The 22,012-nt window shown below is 37.2% G+C and overlaps 1 protein-coding gene across 1 annotated transcript in view; it reads left to right on the top strand.

Moving 5' to 3' along the window:
- Window positions 1-22,012, top strand: part of LOC117394798 (receptor-type tyrosine-protein phosphatase N2) — a 244,129-nt gene that overhangs the window by 186,090 nt on the left and 36,027 nt on the right. The window contains exon 13 of the mRNA XM_059019205.1: window positions 20,370-20,582. Coding sequence (XP_058875188.1) covers window positions 20,370-20,582 — 213 coding nt within the window. The remainder of the gene's footprint in view (window positions 1-20,369; window positions 20,583-22,012) is intronic.

Here is a 22,012-nt window from a genome sequence, read left to right as displayed (position 1 = left end):
GAGTATAACTGACAACCCTCTATTCTGCAAACTGTTTCTTTTTTTTCATAGTCCAAGGTCTAACATCTTGCATCCTTTACCTGGCATGCTCATTAGGGCAACTTCCTCCATCAGAGGGAGTTGGTCCCATTTCTGACAGTAAGTCTTAATTGAGGCTGAGAGACTCAATTCACACATCTTGATCTAGGCCTGCCGATGATTTTAAATGGTTTTCAACTCCCTGTGGTGGATGGAAATGGGGCATGATTCAAACCAGGTAAAGAGGTGAAGAGCAGAGTCCTGGGCAAGACCATTGCCACTCCACCACCCAGTAATGAAATCAATAACATCTGATTTGAGAAGCCTCTGTAGCTTGCATTCAGAGATTTGTGAAAGCGATTGGTTTTTACCTTGTGTGTGCGTGACGTCATACAGTATTTGTCATAAACAGTTTGGAGCTATTTTGTGGAAGTGACACAAGAAATGATCGCAGTGAATTATAGATCAAATAACCTCCAAAACATCCCTTTACCGAAGGAACTTGGCCCGCACTAAGATGCAGAGGTGTGCAATGAAGTAAATAACACATCTCAAAGTGCATGTCACATGGATATATTGAGTATGGCTCAGATGCCTCAGAGAGTATGCATTTAAAACATTCAGGAGCTTTGCCTGAGAAACAGAATGGATTCCTTCCCAGCTCATTTCAATGGCAATGTCCTTTAACAGGAAAAAAACACTTCAGGTACCCTTTAGAAGTGCCAATATCCAAGCACACTTTGGTAAAGCAAAATAATGTGTGCAATTTTTCCATTTCTATATTTAAAGCGGTTTCATATTTCTGTTCAATAATATTTCACTTATCATCAATCTTGTCCAGTATAAGCACATTCACATATAATAATAAATACATTAATACATAAATGATATACCGCAACATGTTTTAAATGCTTTTTAAAGGGTCTTGAGTCATAACTCAACAAAAAAAGCAGAGGTCCAGAACAACTTTAATTGAGTTCATTGTAAAGCATTCACCAGGATAAACCCTTTGAGATATACAAGTTATCTACCAAGAGGGGCCTGATTCACACCATTTTAAATACGTCTTGTTAAAACATCAGACATTATTTTTTGCCATTAAAGAAAACTCGTGATGTTATTGTATATGACCTGACACACCATAACTTTAACAGCATAACTATGTACAGTAATCTAATATAGCATGTCCAGTAATCTAACAAGTAAATGGCATTTGCACATGATTGCACAGCCTTTGTTTATAATAATACCTATTGAGGCATACTCTCTCAGGGTACTTGAAATGTTTTTTTATTTCTCTGTAAAAAAAAGGTGATTTTTCCAAACGTCCTTTTTTTAACGTTTGGTATTTGTGGAGATCTTAAAACATTTCTGGTATTATTGGGGTTACCAGATTTCACTGGCACCGTAGCAACTCTGAAGCCGTTAAAATAACACTATATAAAAACACAATGATAATTAAAATGTAAACATCGGGTGCATTTATTGCAGATCATAACAACTCATTGTTTCCTTTCTATTGTCATCTAATCAAAACATGTTAAAATGTACAAAAACCCAGATTAGGAAAAATAGATCAGCTATTACCATTTAAACATGTGATATACACATAATCAGAATTATTAAACAAATAACCCAGAAGACTGTTTAAACATATGATATACACATAATTGGAATTATTAAACAAATAACCCAGAAGACTGTTTAAACATATGATATACACATAATTGGAATTATTAAACAAATAACCCAGAAGACTGTTTAAACATATGATATACACATAATTGGAATTATTAAACAAATAACCCAGAAGACTGTTTATTTTATTTTTGAATGGTGCTAACACAGCCTAATAAATTACTGATTATGTTAACTTGCTTTTTTTTTTTAAATACAGAAGCAACTCCGGGACAATTTAACAATTTTACTGTTTCTGACTGGAATAAAAAATGAAGGCTGGAAACGGGGACAATCCCCATTCTCCCAGGGTGCCTGGTAACTGTAGGTATTATCTCTATTAGGATGTTCTCTGTTAAACTGGGCGGCCACATCTCATTGACTATCAGCACCACACATCAAAACAATCTAAATGTGTTCCTTTGCTTAAAGACATTTCCCACCTAAAAGAGAGAGAGAGGGGCTACCAATATTAACAATAAAGCCACGGATACTTTACTTATAGGACATCAACTGGATAATAACCCATTGACAGCACTACAAACAATATATATTGTAAAAGTAAAATGTGTGTTCAGCACAGTGGTTTCGTTTTTTAACTACATTTACACCCCATTCCACCTGCCCATGCTTAGTTGCAAACCATCTGTTAATGGATACAGATGTCAAACATATTGTGGATGTGCCCAATTTTTGTAATGAATGAATTAATAAAAGCAGAAATGAATAAATGCGGTGTTACCCTTTTCACCATTGGCTAGTCCACCAGTGTGCATTTACAATCGATTGCACTTGACTGCAAGCATTGCCTACTTGTATCTGCATGAACATAGCTAAACGGTGCCCATCTCGCATTTAGACATGCTTAGCTAAAATAATGTTTAAGTTGGTGTCACAGATGACTTTGTGTGGCGTGTGGGTGGTGACGTCAGGTTCAGGAAGCAGCAGTCAAAAACAAAGTATGAAACTGAAGTGCTATGGCTGGCTCGGTGTTTTATTAAAATCATAAATAAACAGTTTAAACAAACAAAAACACTTCTACAAAACAAAAGGGCATGTTGGCCAAACAAATCAACAATAACACAGACAAGTATATCGGTATATAGCAATTGTTTTCTCTCACTTCAGACTCACGTCTCTCTTTCTTGTCTCACCTCTGACACTCTCCGTCTTCTGAGCCGAGAGTGGGTCCTTTTATATTCGTGGCTGGAGCCTTAATTACCTATTAATAAATTACCTTATTAAGACCCCAGCCACATTCCCACGAGAGTTCTAGGGAAGGGGTTTTAACCCCATCCCCACCAACTACACGCTTGTAACGCTTAGCCGCATCTAAAGTTAAGGTCCCTGTAAGTTTCTATAAAATGTGCATGACTTTGCTTCCTTGTTACTTTAATAGTGTTTCCATGGAAACATGCCATGCCTTGTAAGAGCCAAAGGAAAGAAAAGAGAACTCCAAGGATAAGTATGCTTGCGAGCAGTTTGTCAGCTGTGAATTCTTCGGACATGGTTACTTGTCAGCAGGACATTTAACAATCATTGCTGTCAGTTTTAAAAGAACTTTGCACTTCTTGTCTCAACCCTTAATGAAATTACACTTGAAGACTTCCAACTGGTGTGTGCTTGTCACCAGTTAATTGGAAAGCGGGGGGGGGGGGGGGTAGATTAAAGCTGAGGCAGAAATTGAAGGAGCCGTAAAATGGGAGGAGATATATATTTTTTAAATAAAAGAAGGGGCTGAAAATGTGACAGTGAGTTTAATAAAGATATGTTTGTAAAGAAATATATATGTTTGCAAACACCACATGATGCCAGACTGTACAGTCAGATTTCCATTGGTTATAGATAGACAAGACAAATCCTGCCAGATTCCATTCTAGATAGGTTCTGGATTGTAGCGGGTATACCACCATTCATTTACAATAGGGATTTGGTCAGGACCCCAATATCATGCCGATACAGAGTAGAGGGGCAGGATTAGGTAGGCTTTACTGTGTACTTGATACCTGTCTCTTTAAATAATTGAAACGCAATAAAAAAAATATTCATACTCTATATTAGATTCTTTCTATCCTTTCCGAAGGCAATTTCCTCAACCTCAAGTTGCAAAGTAATTATTGTTAGGCATACATAACAGTTTGGTTCCAAGCCAGAGAAACTGCTTGCATTGCGGACTTCATCTATATGCTCTTTCAGGGTCCCTTCAATGAGTTCAGAGCTGCAGTATTTACTGAAGAAGTAAATACAATTCTAAAGCAAGCTAGAAACCACACCAGAATAATTACAAGCCCCTACTTGAAATATCTCAGTTGTTTAATTCTGTTTTGGTAATATATTTTATTTGTTCCGTTCTGAAGTTACAGCAACCGGCACCATTTTTAAACTAACATAACCAATAAATCGAACATGAAATACTGTTATACTATAATGGCTTCCGGTAGACTTTTGCAATATCATTTTGTAGTTTCTTTGATTACATGATGTTAAATAAAATATCTAAATTATGTTCATATAGTTTTTTTTTTTTTTTTTTTTAATTATGTCTCAATCCTAAAATTCTAGGTGATGCTAAGGTTTTGGCTATAGCTGTATACGTGTTTGTATTAAAATGGTACCCATTCTTTCTACTGTACAGTACAGTAAGTACCTGGCACATTATTATTTTTTTAAATTTATTTATTTATTTCTTAGCAGACCCCTTATCCAGGGCGACTTGCAATTGTTACAAGATATCACATTATTTTTACATACAATTACCCATTTATACAGTTGGGTTTTTACTGGAGCAATCTAGGTAAAGTATCTTGCTCAAGGGTACAGCAGCAGTGTCCTGACCTGGGATTGAACCCACAACCCTCCGGTCAAGAGTCCAGAGTACTAACCACTACTCCACACTGCTGCCCATAATATAGAGATACCTGTCCAAAAAATAAAAATATCTGTGCTGTATTGATGAGCTCCAGTTCTCAAAATGAACCCTGTGACTGAATCTCCTTTTATATAAGACTGCTATGAAAGCATACTTCAATATCACTGAATATAATCCAAGCTGATAGGTGCTTTCATTCTGCAGGCAGTTAAAATGTTCCTGTCAACGTGTAAAAACAACACAACTTTGCACAACACATTATTTACCTAAACAATCTGTATTAAATTGATAGATTGACACGTGTGTGTTTAGCAGTGTACAGTATTACTTGTGTGTCATTCTACTGCACCTGAGGTTGCTGTACCTTGCCAATCAAAAGAAAGGCTTCTAATCATATGCGTTAGCTGAGGAGAAATGGGGATAACAAGTCTTTTTTTTCGTTTTTTGCCTTATTTGTTTGTTTTCTTCTGCAATCAATAGCAAAATTGTATTTGTCACCATTATTCATGTGGAGGAAAATCAATGCCACACACACGAGTTGCAGTAAAATACAGCTACAAATTAGATAGTAAATACTGAAACAGGTTTAGTAATACGGCATTAATGACAGCATTTTCTATGGTTTCTCATTTCAGATTTTAAATAACCAACACAATGAGACTATTGCATATTGTGGGCAACGCACAGCGACCATACTGCATAGTATGCAATGTGATTCCCATCTGAGATGTTATTTTGATTCAAAGCTCAAGAACGTGACATCATAAACTACGAGACCATTAGGTCGAGTAGTTTATAAACTGTCACAGAAACCCAAAATTGAATTATTTTCCTTTAATTCCTTTAACTCACTGAAACACATCTATTATTTTTAATACATGGATATTAGTATCTGTAAAAAAAAAAAAAGAAGACAATAAACGGGTGTTAAAGGTTTAAATTGCAAGTGAATTTAATGAATAATAATAACGTAAATTAAGTTAATATTAAAGAATCGTAAATATAATTATTTTTGATAATTCAGGAACGGTGAATTAAACTGGGTAGATGATGAACTGCAAAAATAGTTTTAACTGACTATGCTATTTTTAAGGAAAAGGTGTTTCAATGGGGTGTGTATTTTATATTTTCTCTTAGTCGCTGTCAGAGTCGAAGATTATTTGTCTCACTCGCTTGTTTGGTGCTCCCATTGGTGGAGGATGATTGTAAATCTTTACAGAGACATTTGTTAAAAGTGCTAAAAACCACGAAAGGTACTTTACCTAGATTGCTCCAGTAAAAACCCAACTTCGCCCTGGAATAAGGGCATCTGCTAAGAAATAATTAATTATATATATATATATATATATATATATATATATATATATATATATATATATATATATATACAGACGTGCTCAAATTTGTTGGTACCCTTACAGCTCATTGAAATAATGCTTCATTCCTCCTGAAAAGTGATGAAATTAAAGGCTATTTTATCATGTATACTTGCATGCCTTTGGTATGTCATAGAATAAAGCAAAGAAGCTGTGAAAAGAGATGAATTATTGCTTATTCTACAAAGATATTCTAAAATGGTCTGGACACATTTGTTGGTACCCCTTAGAAAAGATAATAAATAATTGGATTTTAGTGATATTTCAAACTAATTAGTTTCTTTAATTAGTATCACACATGTCTCCAATCTTGTAATCAGTCATTCAGCCTATTTAAATGGAGAAAAGTAGTCACTGTGCTGTTTGGTATCATTGTGTGCACCACACTGAACATGGACCAGAGAAAGCAAAGGAGAGAGTTGTCTGAGGAGATCAGAAAGAAAATAATAGACAAGCATGGTAAAGGTAAAGGCTACAAGACCATCTCCAAGACGCTTGATGTTCCTGTGACAACAGTTGCAAATATTATTAAGAAGTTTAAGGTCCATGGAACTGTAGCCAACCTCCCTGGGCGCAGCCGCAAGAGGAAAATTGACCCCAGATTGAACAGAAGGATAGTGCGAATGGTAGAAAAAGAACCAAGGATAACTGCCAAAGAGATACAAGCTGAACTCCAAGGTGAAGGTACGTCAGTTTCTGATCGCACCATCCGTCACATTTTGAGCGAAAGTGGGCTCCATGGAAGAAGACCCAGGAGGACTCCACTTTTGACAGAGAAACATAAAAAAGCCAGACTGGAATTTGCTAAAATGCATATTGACAAGCCACAATCCTTCTGGGAGAATGTCCTTTGGACAGATGAGTCAAAACTGGAGCTTTTTGGCAAGTCACATCAGCTTTATGTTCACAGACGAAAAAATGAAGCTTTCAAAGAAAAGAACACCATACCTACAGTGAAACATGGAGGAGGCTCGGTTATGTTTTGGGGCTGCTTTGCTGCGCCTGGCACAGGGTGCCTTGAATCTGTGCAGGGCACAATGAAATCTCAAGACTATCAAGGCATTCTGGAGCGAAACGTACTGCCCAGTGTCAGAAAGCTCTGTCTCAGTCACAGGTCATGGGTCCTCCAACAGGATAATGACCCAAAACACACAGCTAAAAGCACCCAAGAATGGATAAGAACAAAACATTGGACTATTCTGAAGTGGCCTTCTATGAGTCCTGATCTGAATCCTATCGAACATCTATGGAAAGAGCTGAAACTTGCAGTCTGGAGAAGGCACCCATCAAACCTGAGACAGCTGGAGCAGTTTGCTCAGGAAGAGTGGGCCAAACTACCTGTTAACAGGTGCAGAAGTCTCATTGAGAGCTACAGAAAATGTTTGATTGCAGTGATTGCCTCTAAAGGTTGTGCAACAAAATATTAGGTTAGCGGTCCCATCATTTTTGTCCATGCCATTTTCATTTGTTTTATTATTTACGAAATTATGTTGAATAAAAAATCAAAAGCAAAGTCTGATTTCTATTAAATATGGAATAAACAATGGTGGATGCCAATTACTTTTGTCAGTTTCAAGTTATTTCAGAGAAAATTGTGCATTCTTGTGCGTTTTTTGTGGAGGGGTACCAACAAATTTGAGCACGTCTGTATATATATATATCCAGCAGCAGTAAAAATAATTACACTGAATCTATACTGTAGCACCCATATACTGAGGAGTTTGAAAAAATATGGAAAGGGAAAAATAAATCACATACCAGTGTGCATCATTTTTTTTAAAAAATCATAGAAAGTACTTTGTAATGTTTGCCTTTTAATCCTCATGTTTATTTTTGGCCTATGGACCCTACAGAGTTTCCTGTTGACAATAGCGTAAATGTTAGAATTATAGTCTTAGCATGGCATTTTACAGCTTGTGTTGCAATATTTCAGAGGAGACCTGTGCACATAGTACTGCAATATTTATATTCTAAAATGGAATCTCTTTTATCAGCTCACATGTGGGTCCTCCACTCTAGTACACTGAACATTAAACAATGAAACTGTCCACTTAAAGCTGCAGAGTCCCACAATCACGTGAAACTGTGCTGACCATTTTGTTGTTGAGAGTCCCTTTTGTTTACATTGCCCAATGTTAGTTTCAGCAGTCTGAATAGCCAGTAAATTAATTAATAATATTTTGGATACTGCTGCAAATGTAGTAAGGATTGCACAGTAAAATCTGTTGTATGTATTTGAAGACGGGCACCAAGATATTTAGTCAGCAAGTGGTCCAGCTAACCAGTTGTTCTGCATTCATTTATATAGCACAATACAATACAGTTTGCTTTTATTAAACGCTCTTCATGCGAAGCATCCCAGGAGCTTTACAATCACATAAAAACATTTTAAAACTCAAAAAAGCCATCGGCTAATCAATCCAGTTAAAAAAAATTTGGCATCCGCTGGTATCAAGGTGCGACCAGGAGCATGAGGTGTCAACATTTCCTGTAAATATAAAGGCTCAAAACTATGAAGGGCCTTATAGGTAGTAAATAGCATTGTAAAACCAATCCTGAATTTAACAGGAAGCCAGCGCAGCGATTTAAGAACAGGAGAAATATGTTGTGAACGACGTGTGCGAGTCAGCACAGCATTTTCAACCAGTTGTAGCCGAAGTATTTTCGATTCGGGAAGGCCAGCAAACAAAGCATTTCTAAATACCTGTTGTAGGTCCAATGCATCTTCTTTTAAAGTATGCTGGGCTATGATACTGTATGAGTCTTAGAGATTGATACGATCAACATAACCCACCACAGTTGTATTTTATTAGAGTATCTTACAGCATTATTAGAGCATGGATTGCATCGTAGGAGTGCCCTGAAAAAATTCTGGTTGATGCAGGCTTGCTGCCTGTTAATAGTTGTGACTTTTATGATTAAGAGATGAAAGAGACTGTGATTGAATTTGTTATAAATTAAAACAACACCTTCAATTGACTTTCAAAAATCAATTTTTACAATTTACAAATTTAAATCTAATTACATTTAAAATTGAACTGATCATCGAATGTTGATCTAATATTATTTTTAAACTTTGCAAACGTTATTTTTAAATGAAAGAAATCTTATCTTGAGATTTAAAAATAAAGTGGTTTTTAAACCATGACTCATAGCTTAAGTCATCCCAGTGGTTAGCAATTACCATGGCTTTCTCCCTGTGGGCATTTAAAATAGCTACAGGTTACAGTATGAATCTGCAGAATACCCAGAAAGAAATCATATTCTAAAGGTATATAAATACTTAATCCGGCTAATCTTAAACTTCATAAATTAAATGTATTGCTTGAATTACAACAATAAAAGCACTATCCTTGTTTCAAAATGCAATTTCTTCTATCCAAAGTGCTGCTCTTTTTTGTTATGTTGTATTTAGCATGACTGCAAGAGGAGACCTCAGTGACTTTGAAAGAAGGGTGATTGTTGGGGCACGTTTGGCAGGAGCTTCAGTGACCAAGACAGCTCAACTTGCTGATGTTTCACAAGCAACGGTGTCTAAGGTGATGTCAGCATGAAACTCTGAGGGAAAGACATCATCGGCAAAGGGCAACAGTGGGCGGAAGCGCATACTCCAGGATCGTGATATCCGTGCATTAATTCGAAGTGCAAGGCAAAACAGGCGAGCAACTGCAGATCAATTGACTGCAAATTTCAACCTGGGGCGCGAGCAGCCAGTTTCATCAAAAACGGTCCGCCGAGATCTCCACAGAGCGGGATACCATAGTGGCCCAACGCCCTATTAAGTGACTTTACATTGGTGTTTCCATTTTTTTGTTTACTACCTGTAGCACTATGGTGTTGTTAGTTGTTGTTTTCTTTCACACTTACGATCAGGAATCAGCCAGCGTCTTGACATGTAGATCACCCAGACATAAAGCCCTGATTTGATTGTCAAGAAAATGTCTTACCAAAATAAAATATATTGTGTATATGTTTTAATCAACACACTTTGAACGTATTCAGTGAGCATTATCACTTTTAACAAAGGCTGGGAAAGGGGTTCTCCTCTCAGGACTAGTACAGATTCTGCTCTTATTATCACTTTTAACAAAGTTTGGGAAAGGGGTTCTCCTCTCAGGACTAGTACAGATTCTGCTGTTAATCTCTTCTCCACACGTTTGATACAGTCTCTTTTTTTAGGAATCCTTCATGTGCCCCTTGTCAATAAAAGAGACAGTGTTTTAAGAAGCTTTTCTTGTCTGCAGATATACACAAGCTGTGTTTAGCTTGTCGTGCACAAGCCTGTTTCTGAAGAGCCATCACACAGATTAGCAGCTGACACAAAAAATCTTTCAAAGCCAATCAATCCGTCATGTCTGTGCTAGCTAATCACCTTTATCAAGTATCTCTTAGGCTGGAATAATGGCACACTGGGTTAAAATCAATCGCGCCTTTGTGCGGATTGAGGGATACAGGCTGCGAAAATGAACCTCATCTTTAGCAAACGAACGTAATCATGAAAACTATTAAATGATGGGCCCATTATCTGTCTACTTGAAGAAAAGCAAATCATACCAAGGTATGGCTTTCAGTACGTCCTCTCTGACATCTGACCCAATTAAAAATATCCATCTCTGATTGATGAAAGGAATGAGCGGTACTGTAGTTTATCAGGCATCTCCAGGAAGAAAAATATAAAATACCTCCTGGGTGTTGTTTTTTCCTACTGTTTGATTCAGATGAAAGACAAAAAAGCATGTGTTCTCCTCGAATTGTCCAGAGCCAGCGCTGTACTGAGCTGCTGTGTAAAGCACTCTGTGGTAAGTATGTGGGGCATTGGGGAATTTCTTGAAGGATTTAACCCCTCCCTAGACATTTAATTGCATTGTCTTCCACATGGCAGGTATCCATTAAGATTCTATCAATACATAAAGAACTATCTGATTGAGAAAAATATTTGTTTATGATTCTGCTTTGTAAAAAGCGACCTTACATTACTGGAACTTTATTTATTTTAACATCAGTGTATTTGATGCGCAGTCTGTTGTATTTGATGTGCAGTCCAGTTCTAGCAATGCTGGGGAACATGTAACGCTGTGTTTAAACAGTTCTAGCAGCGCGGGTGAACGTGTAATGCTGTGCTTAAACAGTTCTAGCAACGCGGGGGAACGTGTAACGCTGTTTTTAAACAGTTCAGTTCTAGCAGCGCGGGGGAACGTGTAACGCTGTGTTTAAACAGTTCAGTTCTAGCAGCGCGGGGGAACATGTAACGCTGTGTTTAAACAGTTCAGTTCTAGCAGCGCGGGGGAACATGTAACGCTGTGTTTAAACAGTTCAGTTCTAGCAGCGCTGGGGAACGTGTAACGCTGTGTTTAAACAGCTCAGTTCTAGCAGCGCGGGGGAACGTGTAACGCTGTGTTTAAACAGTTCAGTTCTAGCAGCGCGGGGGAACGTGTAACGCTGTGTTTAAACAGTTCAGTTCTAGCAGCGCGGGGGAACATGTAACGCTGTGTTTAAACAGTTCAGTTCTAGCAGCGCGGGGGAACGTGTAACGCTGTGTTTAAACAGCTCAGTTCTAGCAGCGCGGGGGAACGTGTAACGCTGTGTTTAAACAGTTCAGTTCTAGCAGTGCGGGGGAACGTGTAACGCTGTGTTTAAACATTTCTAGCAGCGCGGGGGAACGTGTAACGCTGTGTTTAAACAGTTCAGTTCTAGCAGCGCCGGGGAACATGTAACACTGTGTTAAACAGTTCTAGCAGCGTGGGGGAACGTGTAACGCTGTGTTTAAACAGTTCAGTTCTAGCAGCGCGGGGGAACGTGTAACGCTGTGTTTAAACAGCTCAGTTCTAGCAGCGCGGGGGAACGTGTAACGCTGTGTTTCAACAGTTCAGTTCTAGCTGTGTTTAAACAGTTCTAGCAGCGGGGGGGGGAGGGGGGGGGAACGTGTAACGCTGTGTTTAAACAGTTCAGTTCTAGCAGCGCCGGGGAACATGTAACGCTGTGTTAAACAGTTCTAGCAGCGTGGGGGAACGTGTAACGCTGTGTTTAAACAGTTCAGTTCTAGCAGCGCGGGGGAACGTGTAACGCTGTGTTTAAACAGTTCAGTTCTAGCAGTGCGGGGGAACGTGTAACGCTGTGTTTAAACATTTCTAGCAGCGCGGGGGAACGTGTAACGCTGTGTTTAAACAGTTCAGTTCTAGCAGCGCCGGGGAACATGTAACACTGTGTTAAACAGTTCTAGCAGCGTGGGGGAACGTGTAACGCTGTGTTTAAACAGTTCAGTTCTAGCAGCGCGGGGGAACGTGTAACGCTGTGTTTAAACAGCTCAGTTCTAGCAGCGCGGGGGAACGTGTAACGCTGTGTTTCAACAGTTCAGTTCTAGCTGTGTTTAAACAGTTCTAGCAGCGGGGGGGGGAGGGGGGGGAACGTGTAACGCTGTGTTTAAACAGTTCAGTTCTAGCAGCGCCGGGGAACATGTAACGCTGTGTTAAACAGTTCTAGCAGCGTGGGGGAACGTGTAACGCTGTGTTTAAACAGTTCAGTTCTAGCAGCGCGGGGGAATGTGTAACGCTGTGTTTCAACAGTTCAGTTCTAGCTGTGTTTAAACAGTTCTAGCAGCGGGGGGGGGGGAACGTGTAACGCTCTGTTTAAACAGTTCAGTTCTAGCAGCGCGGGGGAATGTGTAACGCTGTGTTTAAACAGTTCAGTTCTAGCAGCGCGGGGGAATGTGTAACGCTGTGTTTAAACAGTTCAGTTCTAGCAGCGCGGGGGAACGTGTAACACTTTGTTTAAACAGTTCTAGCAGCGCCGGAGAACATGTAACGCTGTGTCAAACAGTTCTAGCAACGCGGGGGAACGTGTAACGCTGTGCTTAAACAGTTCTAGCAGCGCAGGGAACGTGTAACGCTGTGTTTAAACAGTTCAGTTCTAGTAGAGCGGGGGAACGTGTAATGCTGTGCTTAAACAGTTCTAGCAGCGCGGGAGAACGTGTAACTTTGTGTTTTTCAGAACCCTGCTACTTACTCTTTAAAACAGTGCAAGAGTTTGAACATTGGGCCCATAATAATTCAAAACAATATTAGTATTATTTTTTCTTATCCCTGCACATTCTTAAAAAATAAAAATGTAATAAAAACTCCTATGGAAAATTGAAAGGAAAAAAATCCTTATCAAAACATTATTATTATTTTTTTTGGACGGCTATTTATGTTGTTTTCTGGGAACAGCACACATATGTTAGTAGCTTAAAAGAAGTGGCTGGGTAGTCTTTGGGGAAATGGGATATTGCAGCTCTAAGCTGTACCTTGCTGTGGCGCCTATTCTGTTTGTCAATGTGCAGCCCGGTGCTGTGTGAAAGGACATGTTTTGTCCCTGGTCAGGCCTGCCATCTCCAGCTGTCACATAGAGAAACAATAGAGGAACGCGGGAGGAGGGGGACTGAATAGAAAGATAAACTGAAGAGCCCTCCCAAGATTTGTCATCTGCATTTGACAGGATCTCCTTCTTTTCTCCGCTTTTTCTATTCCTGCTTTCGTTAATCCTCCCTGTCCTGTTTCTTGCAGCTGTTACCTTCCACGAGATCATTATATCTCACCAATAACTAATTACAAGTGTTTACTGTTTTCTACGCTTGCTGCCGTTATTTAGGATTTTTTTTTAATTGCTTTCGTGTTTACCTTCAAGACATAATGGCTAATGTTCCTTGGCGAAAGTAAATGTTGCGCCTATTATATTTGTTATTCCACCATTAGATACTTAAACAAAAATCTAGTGTACAGAATAATATTTATTTGAAGAACAATTTTTATATTTGCAATTGTTTTTTATTAAAAAGATGCATAAAACAAAAAAAGATATTGTAAATACTTTGGAGATCTCAGTGAAAACAAAATAAATGTATACAGTATATTTAATTTTGGAAAATGAAATATATTGTTAGTGAAAGACTGCATGTATTCACAGATGAAAGCAGCAGAATACAATGCTCAAAGACCTAAACAGTTCCAACCGAAAAGCAGGGAATTGTGAGGGAAAAAAGGATTTCAAATCGTTTATCTGGCTTCATTTCATCAGTTGGTTCTTTTTTATTTCCCTAGCTTTCAGATTCTCTCGACGCAGGCCTTATTCTTTTATAAGCGAGCTCCTGCTCTGCACAAGAAGAAAAATAGCAATTCACTAAAAAAAGAGAGAAAAAGAAACCCCAAGCAGCTTTACAAATGAGTGACAAAACCAAAGTCCATCCATATTCCCACTTCACCAAGGCTTTATTAACAGCCAGGCCTCCTTATCCAATTGCTGTCAGCAACATGTGGAGGCATCGCTATAGCAACCAGTGGATGTGACATGTGGTACAGACAGAGACTCTGGAGCTGGTGGATATAAGGAGGGGCTCAGACCTACACTTTGTGATCACAAAAAACATCTACCCTCCTTTTCACTTTCACATGATCGCTCGAGGGACTAGGCAGCAGCCTTCAGCAGAATTTTAAGAGAGGTTAAAACCTGGCGGGCATTTTTTCTATTTTATATTTTTTTGGTCAGGTCACGGCAAGCAACTACTGCCTTTGTTTCTGCTGAAGTGGATGGGAGGCTGTTAACTTTTAGGTTCAGGAAAAGGATTCAGAACAGGTTACACGTCCTGCTAGAGCTGCCACACGGCATTGCGGAGCAGAACGGCTTATAACAGAACTTATGTCTGGGAAAAGGAGACTGTATTCCTAAAAAGGAACAAAATCAGACATTGCATAATGGATTTAGGTAAATATATGCAGTCATATTTACTACAGTGTTTTCTTGTCTTTTTTATTGTGCATATAGTGGGGACACCTAACAGCTGTGAGAAGGTACATTTGAACTTCTAGTTACTCATCGTCTGTGCATCCATGAGGCTTTAGAAGGAATTTATATGAGAAATGTATTTTTTTTTACTTTGTAAGGGGATGTGTATTTTAAGTTTGATATTGATTTAATGGTGTGTACTGAATTTGAGGATAACACATACCCCACAGTAAGTATAAAGGTTTTATTATTGTTATTATTATTATTATTATTATTAGTCATAGTAGTATTAGTAATAGTATTATTATTACTAGCATTATTACTATCCTGCATGGAAATATATCTGTGCATGAAGACAAAAACATATATATATATTTATAGTTATGTACAAATATGCACAATAATAAAACACTGTTACTATAATATCCATATTTTTTATGTGGTTAATCTTTTCTTGCTTTTTGGGTTGGGGGGTCTTTTAGGGTCCGTTTGAAGAAATGTATTTCATGACTGTGCATTTGAATCACCTAAAACGCGAGTGCTCTCCTAGCACACCTGAGTAATAAAACATAGCTGGGGCCTTGCGCTGCAGAGGTGCTGTAACAGCTTCGATACACATGCAGGGTACCAGAGATCAGTGTGATGTATTGTCCTGCGGTTAGCCTTTCAGCATGTATACAAATACTATGAATGCTGGTTCTTACTGGTTAACTTACTGATCGATAGGTTAATCATTCGGAAAGTGAATCATGGTTTCTGCATCAGCCAGAGGGCCAGACACGTTTTTTTTTTTTTTATTATTAAATAAGCAATTCCTAAATGAAATATTAGAAACCCGTTCTGTATTTCACCCATGCCTTAACTAAAGAACCAGCTTCTCTTAAGGTATGTTGATATGTGAGTTTATTTTAAATGCAATGGAAAATAAAATACATCATTCTGTATATGAAAAGTAAAATATTTAAAGAAACAGCTATGTAGTTAGCACAGTGGAATCAGCTTAGTGTGCTTCTTAAGAAATGTTTGCTACAGCGCATCAAGCAAGACTCTCACTACACTGTATTGTAAAGCTTCTTTAAATACAACAGTAAACTCTGCATTGGGCATTGTTTCCATTAGATAAACAAACCTGTCACCTGGCTGCTTGAGAGACAAATACGGTTGGTTTGATTATAAACTGGATCGTGTGAAATTGGAGTACATAGTGCAGTAAAGATTGTATTTCCTAAGTATCCTTCCTTTTTTTTCTTCTTTTTGCTTTGCATAGTTGTGATGCAAAAGCACTAACATGTGCAGTCATGGTTTTGCTGTAGCAGGATAATTATAGTCTTACTACAACAATTAATAAAAAAGAAAGATAATTTCCTGAGATTAAACATATTATGTACATTTAATAATATATTTCGGTGGGAGAATAACATGTGATCCTAATATATATATATATATATATATATATATATATATATATATATATATATATATATATATATATATAGGAAAGCTAGACTATAAATTAAATAGAAATTGAGGGCTGTTTTAGACCTCTTTAGTTTTTATGAAATTGAAATATGTTTTATAACTTATTTTAAGGATGAAATTATTCCCTCCTGACTGTAAAGCATTAGAAATATTAAAAATGATTAACTTTAGAAAAAAATAGAACGACTTGCCTGAATACAAATACAAGAACAAAGGATAGAAACAGAGTTTAAAAGTTAAAATAGACATCTTCATTGTATTAAATTGTGCATTGGAGTGAGTAAAAACAATTCAAGGCAGGCAACATGATACTAAATCTACTCCCATTACTGTAGTGTCTAAAAACAGAACAGCCCCCATATTAAAAAAGGAATATTCTGCCCTTTAACAATGAAAGGTGGTGTGTGTGTATGTGTGGACTCCAGATTTGTAATCCTGTTAGAAAGGGATACTGCAACTTTTCCAAAGCTTTGTGGTTCCCGAGGTTGCTGAAAGATCATTGCTTCTTCACAAATGAATAGGCCGGTGCCTCTTGCTGTGACCTTTCTCAATGATTTGAATAAGCCAGAGCTCCACAAATCCATCTGCCCTTTGTCTTTTGTGAATTTCACTAATCCTTCATACCCCCACGCCAAGTGAACGCATGCCTTTCAATACCACTGTCTCGGCAGATTTCAATTTTAAAAAGTGAAACCATTAAGTCTGACCTGACTTCAGGTGATAAATTGACATGGTTTGGAGGGGGGGGGGGGGGATCAGCACAAAGTAAGGGCCTTTAGAGTAATGCTAAAGAAACTGCTTGCTGCTCCACAGAGCCATAAGCACTATTTTGTGATAGGTGACAAGAAAAAATAATATTAATAATGATGATGTTCCGCACTTGCACTTAAAGTTTATAAAATCGGTGGCCATATGTTCCTGCCATTCCAAGTTCGTTAATCTTTCTTCATTAGGAAAGAAATGATGGTCCATATTGAAATTAAGTTGAAATGTGGCCCCCATTTCTAGGTTGCACTCCTTAAGAAAACAGAATAAGAGAAATGCAAATTCACTCGTTGCATGCTTTTGATGTTTGGAGCTTTGAGCTTTGTGACAAAATTGTAATTTTCTGTTCTTGAACTCAGCCGAATAAAACTTAATTGGGGAGCATACAAAAAAAAGCTGCATTGGGCAGCTGGCGGGGGGGAATGGCCAATGGTAATCTAAGTGAATTGTATGTGAGAGGTTTTTTTTGTTAGTAAACTGCTTTCAAGCGAACACGATTTAGATTTAAGTTGAAACAGTATATTTGTAAAAAGAGATTATCGAAACAGTAAAGGGTGCATGTATGCTTTTTAAAGTAATAGTGGGAGAGAAGCAGCGTTTCAGCTTCAGTTTGCCGTCATGAATTTGGAAATTTGCAAGTACAATTTCATCTGAACAGATGAACAATAGGTTTCTTTCGCATAAAGGGAGTTTTCTCTCCTTGTTCCAAATGACAATACCTCCTATTTTGGTTAGCTTTTGAAAAGGACTCAGTGATGTGGAGGGTTCATACATGATTATCTCTGCTTGAATCGCCACGTTCACCAAAAATAAAATCCATTTGAAATTGCTGCTGTCCCTATAAAATTACAATTTGAAGCTCCTTTTTCAAAAAGCAAAAACAGTTAAGCGTTTAATAAACACGTTTATACGGCATACAGGGCGTGTTTTTTCCTCTATATATTAGAACTCATTTGCTTTAAGAAAACAATATTGTAATGTAGTGCTGGATTAAATATAAGAATAAGATCAGGTCAGAATATTTGTACTAATATTGTATGTGTTGCTGTGGTGCCGAAAGGCATCTATTAGCTGTATTTTATCTAACAGGATAAGTGCAATGAGACAATTTATGTATGTATTTATTTATTTTTAATAATTGACATCCCTTTAGTTATTTAATTTAAAATATAATCAGGATTTGCTGGACAGCCCATTTTGCTGCAATTATATATAGTTTATATATTCGTGTACTAATACTAGTATAGTTGTTGTGTATTGTTTCAACAAATACTATTAGGATAACCAAATCTATTTAAATGGAAATAATTCATTGTGGAAACATGAGTCGGACAAATATGGCCTGAGCATTTTTTTTTTTTTTGTTCAGTAAAGTGATTAAAGCCTGTTAAAGGCATACTGCACTATCATAGCACACAGTTCTGTCCTTTCTGTCCATTCAATTAAAAGAACACTGTTTAAGTGTAAAGGCTTTATAGACGATGTAGACTTTACTGTTAAATCTAGAAGACATGTATGTATTCTGAATAATCACTGCATAACCTGTATATTCACCTACTGTAAGGTTGAGATTACAAAACACACATATATAGACGGTGTTGAAACATAAAGGTAACCGTGCTTGGTGCATTTCGACTGTGTGTTAGACTGACAGCAGGCTGCATTCAGTTATTTCAGGCCGGTAGCTAGAATATACAGAGGCCTCGCAGTGTATTAAAAAAGCTTTTATTAAAATGATTCGCTTTAACAATTCCACTACAAGACATTACAAAAGAAAAAAGCTGAAAATCCTAAAGGCTGTTTCACAAAAAAAAAAGAATTGGTGGTCATATCCCCTCACTCTAGTGTTTCAGTCAAACAATTTGTGTAACACAGTCAAAGCCAGCTTCTGTAATTAAAAATGTGAATGAAGTAAAGCAGACTTGGTTAATGGGTCCTGTTTGCTGCTGCCAAGCAGGTTGAATCAGCTAGCATAAGCTATACAGTATACACAGTAGAGAAGTATGAAAGACAAGCTCTGGATAAGTGAACACTGTTGTGTGCTGCTGGTCTTTAAGATTAGCATTACGCATGGCTTTTAAAGAAGGGTGGAGTAAGCATCAGTGCATTGACATAAATACATTACAGTAAAACATATAATGGTCCTCATAGGGGTATCCTATAAATACCAAGATTTTAAGACCCTTTTCATACTATGCAGTGCATTACCCAAACAATAAAGACATACTATCCCATTATATCACAGTAAGCAAAGAATTAGGTAACGTGGATTAAAGTAACATGCCTTTTCTTTTAATGGCACCTATATATATATATATATATATATATATATATATATATATATATATATATATATAATAAAACATATATAATGGACTTAATTAAAAGAAAACATATTTTGATCCTTTTCAAAAACGAATTCTTCATCGGGTGAAAGTTGGTTTGAGACTAAATAAAGTGCAATTATATTTCCTGAGTATGCAATTCTGCTTGGAGAGAGAGAGAGAGAGAGAGAGAGAGAGAGAGAGAGAGAGAGAGAGAGAGAGAGAGAGAGAGAGAGAGATACGGGGATACATGGAGCATCCTGCTGCTGTGAACACAGGTTTGCCTTTCAAGGGGTATTCTATCTGGGTGAATACCGCAGTTAAGAATGAAATCTGTGGCTGATCTACATTCTAACAGGATATTCAGCCACACATGCATTTCAAAACAATTGTGTGCAGCTTAGTCCTCTCTGCCAATCCACCTCCTGGGGCTTACAAGCCTAACATAACCAAGCAGGACCATCCTGGAGCCTCAATCAAGCCATGTTTCCATTAACTTGGGCAATCGCCAATCAAGAGGCACCAAGGCTCATTAATGACAAGCATTTACAGTTAGGTAATTGCTTGGGGGCCTTTATGATGTCAAGATACTTTCCCATACTTTCCATGATGAGCCACTGTATACTTTGTGTAAGACAGAGGAGAAAATAGGAGTTGGCTAACTAAATGCAAAGCATACAATTACCTTTGGAACAGGGGAGTAATGAATAGCCTATGCAGGCATTCAAAAAGGGGGAGTCCTTTTTTGTTTTTGTAACCAAGTGAAAATAGAATGGCAGATTTTCTGACCGTTGTTTTTTGTTGCTAAAATGCCTTTACAATTAAACTAATGAGATTAGTGAACATCTAAATTATCGTATGTCTTCAAGGAATGACTGTCATCTTTTAAATCTGCAAAGAAAGAATGAGACAACAAACAAACAAATATATTGTTCAATGATTCATTAGGCAGTACCAGTATATAGTTTCTACAGAGTACAGGTTAATTAAGATGACTGAAAATCGTGTTGGGATTTTGATTAAACTGTACAGTAGGTTATCGTAATCTGCTAAGATGAATGGTCAATTAACACCATATTTGTCTTTTTTTCTTTTTTCCTTTAGAAGAGCACATTGAAGTTGCTGCCCCTCAGATCGGAGAAGGAGGATTCTACAAAGTTCTTTGTTCTTACAGTTATCACAATTGTTTGCATCATTGGAATCCTTGCGGGTTCTGGAGTTGTGTATTGTCTGCGCCATCGCTCTCACCACAAGCTAAAGGAAAAGCTCACCGGGCTGGGGAGCGATGCTGGCTCAGATGCCACTGCCGCCTATCAGGTGAGTTGACTCTATGTACGCAAGCCAATTCTGTGCCTTAAAGAATGTGCGACGAAAGGATCTCCATTCCTTTGATAACTCCTTGCAAGTGATAAACAGTGAAAGGACTTTATTGCTTTATTGATCACACACTAATTAGATGACATAGCACTTTCTAATCTATTTGGTATTAAACACACTGTACCTCATGCCTGATAGAATCGATGTTCAGGTATTCATTTCCTAATTACCTTTCTAGAAACAAATCCTATAAGAGTGGCAGATGTATGAACAAGGGAGTTTTCTAGTTTTCTGTTTTTTTTAAAACAGTTTTAGAATCATCTTCACTTTGATTATACATGTATTTAGAGTAAACTGGAATATTTACTGTAGATTGCTACCTGGAGTATTTTATGAAAGGCATACTAAAATAGACTCTTTTTGCCATTTCTCTTTCTTTTTATTGCAATTAAAACACAAAACCATCCCAATAAAATGACCCCTCTTGGCTGGTATAACTTAGGCCTGTGTAAACATTAGTCGAACCTAAATACACATGCATTTTAAAATACATAAAGATCAGCTATATGCAACAATAGCAATAATACAAATATACATTACTTAAATATGTATTTAAATATATTCCATTTTAGCCAGTTCTCATTCGTGTAATGTATTATGCGTGGTTCATTTTGTTAACAGTTATCTTTCTATGAAAGCGTTATGAATTAAAGAGTAAATTAATAAAGTATATTTAACAGTTTTTGTAAAAGGTATAAACTACATCCATTTAAAATTCAGTTGCTCGCTATGATAATTAACAGGACTGGTGACAATTCTTATTAATAGAATCCATAATTAAAACTGTGACTTTGTTTAAGTTTCACTGACTGACCTTTCTGCCATTACTCCTGGGGGAACCATGGATAAGTGGATATTGATTTTATAATGAGCTCCGATGTGTTTAATAAGGAAGCAGCCCTTACTGTACACTCAGTAAAGGGTATGTTGCACGCTTCTGAAGATCTTACATTAAATCTATATATGTTAGTCTTAACCAGGATAGACACATGTTTTATTCACTGCTGATACCCACGGTTCTCATTCATATAAGGCATTCATAAGGAAAAGTGTAAACAAACAAGTAAATGTTAACTGTACTCTTAGAACTTATAATAGAATGCCACTTCATGATTATTATTATTATTATTATTATTATTATTATTATTATTATTATTATTATTATTATTAAATGCATTAGAAGTTGTATTTATTATCTTAGTTAAAATATTCTTATTTAATTATGGCCTAAGTTGTAAATAGATATAGTACAGTGACTTGAATTTACTATTATGACTACAGGACATTAAAAACCTGCAGGGTCGGGGATGTCTTGTTATTTTTGTGAAAAAGATAAAGACATGACCAGATATGTAGTTACTTTTGAAAAT

This window comes from Acipenser ruthenus, chromosome 3 (genome assembly GCF_902713425.1).
Source record: "Acipenser ruthenus chromosome 3, fAciRut3.2 maternal haplotype, whole genome shotgun sequence".
NCBI classification, from domain to species: domain Eukaryota; kingdom Metazoa; phylum Chordata; class Actinopteri; order Acipenseriformes; family Acipenseridae; genus Acipenser; species Acipenser ruthenus.
Note: the sequence above shows the minus strand (reverse complement) of the source record. Positions and strands in the feature narration are given on the sequence as shown.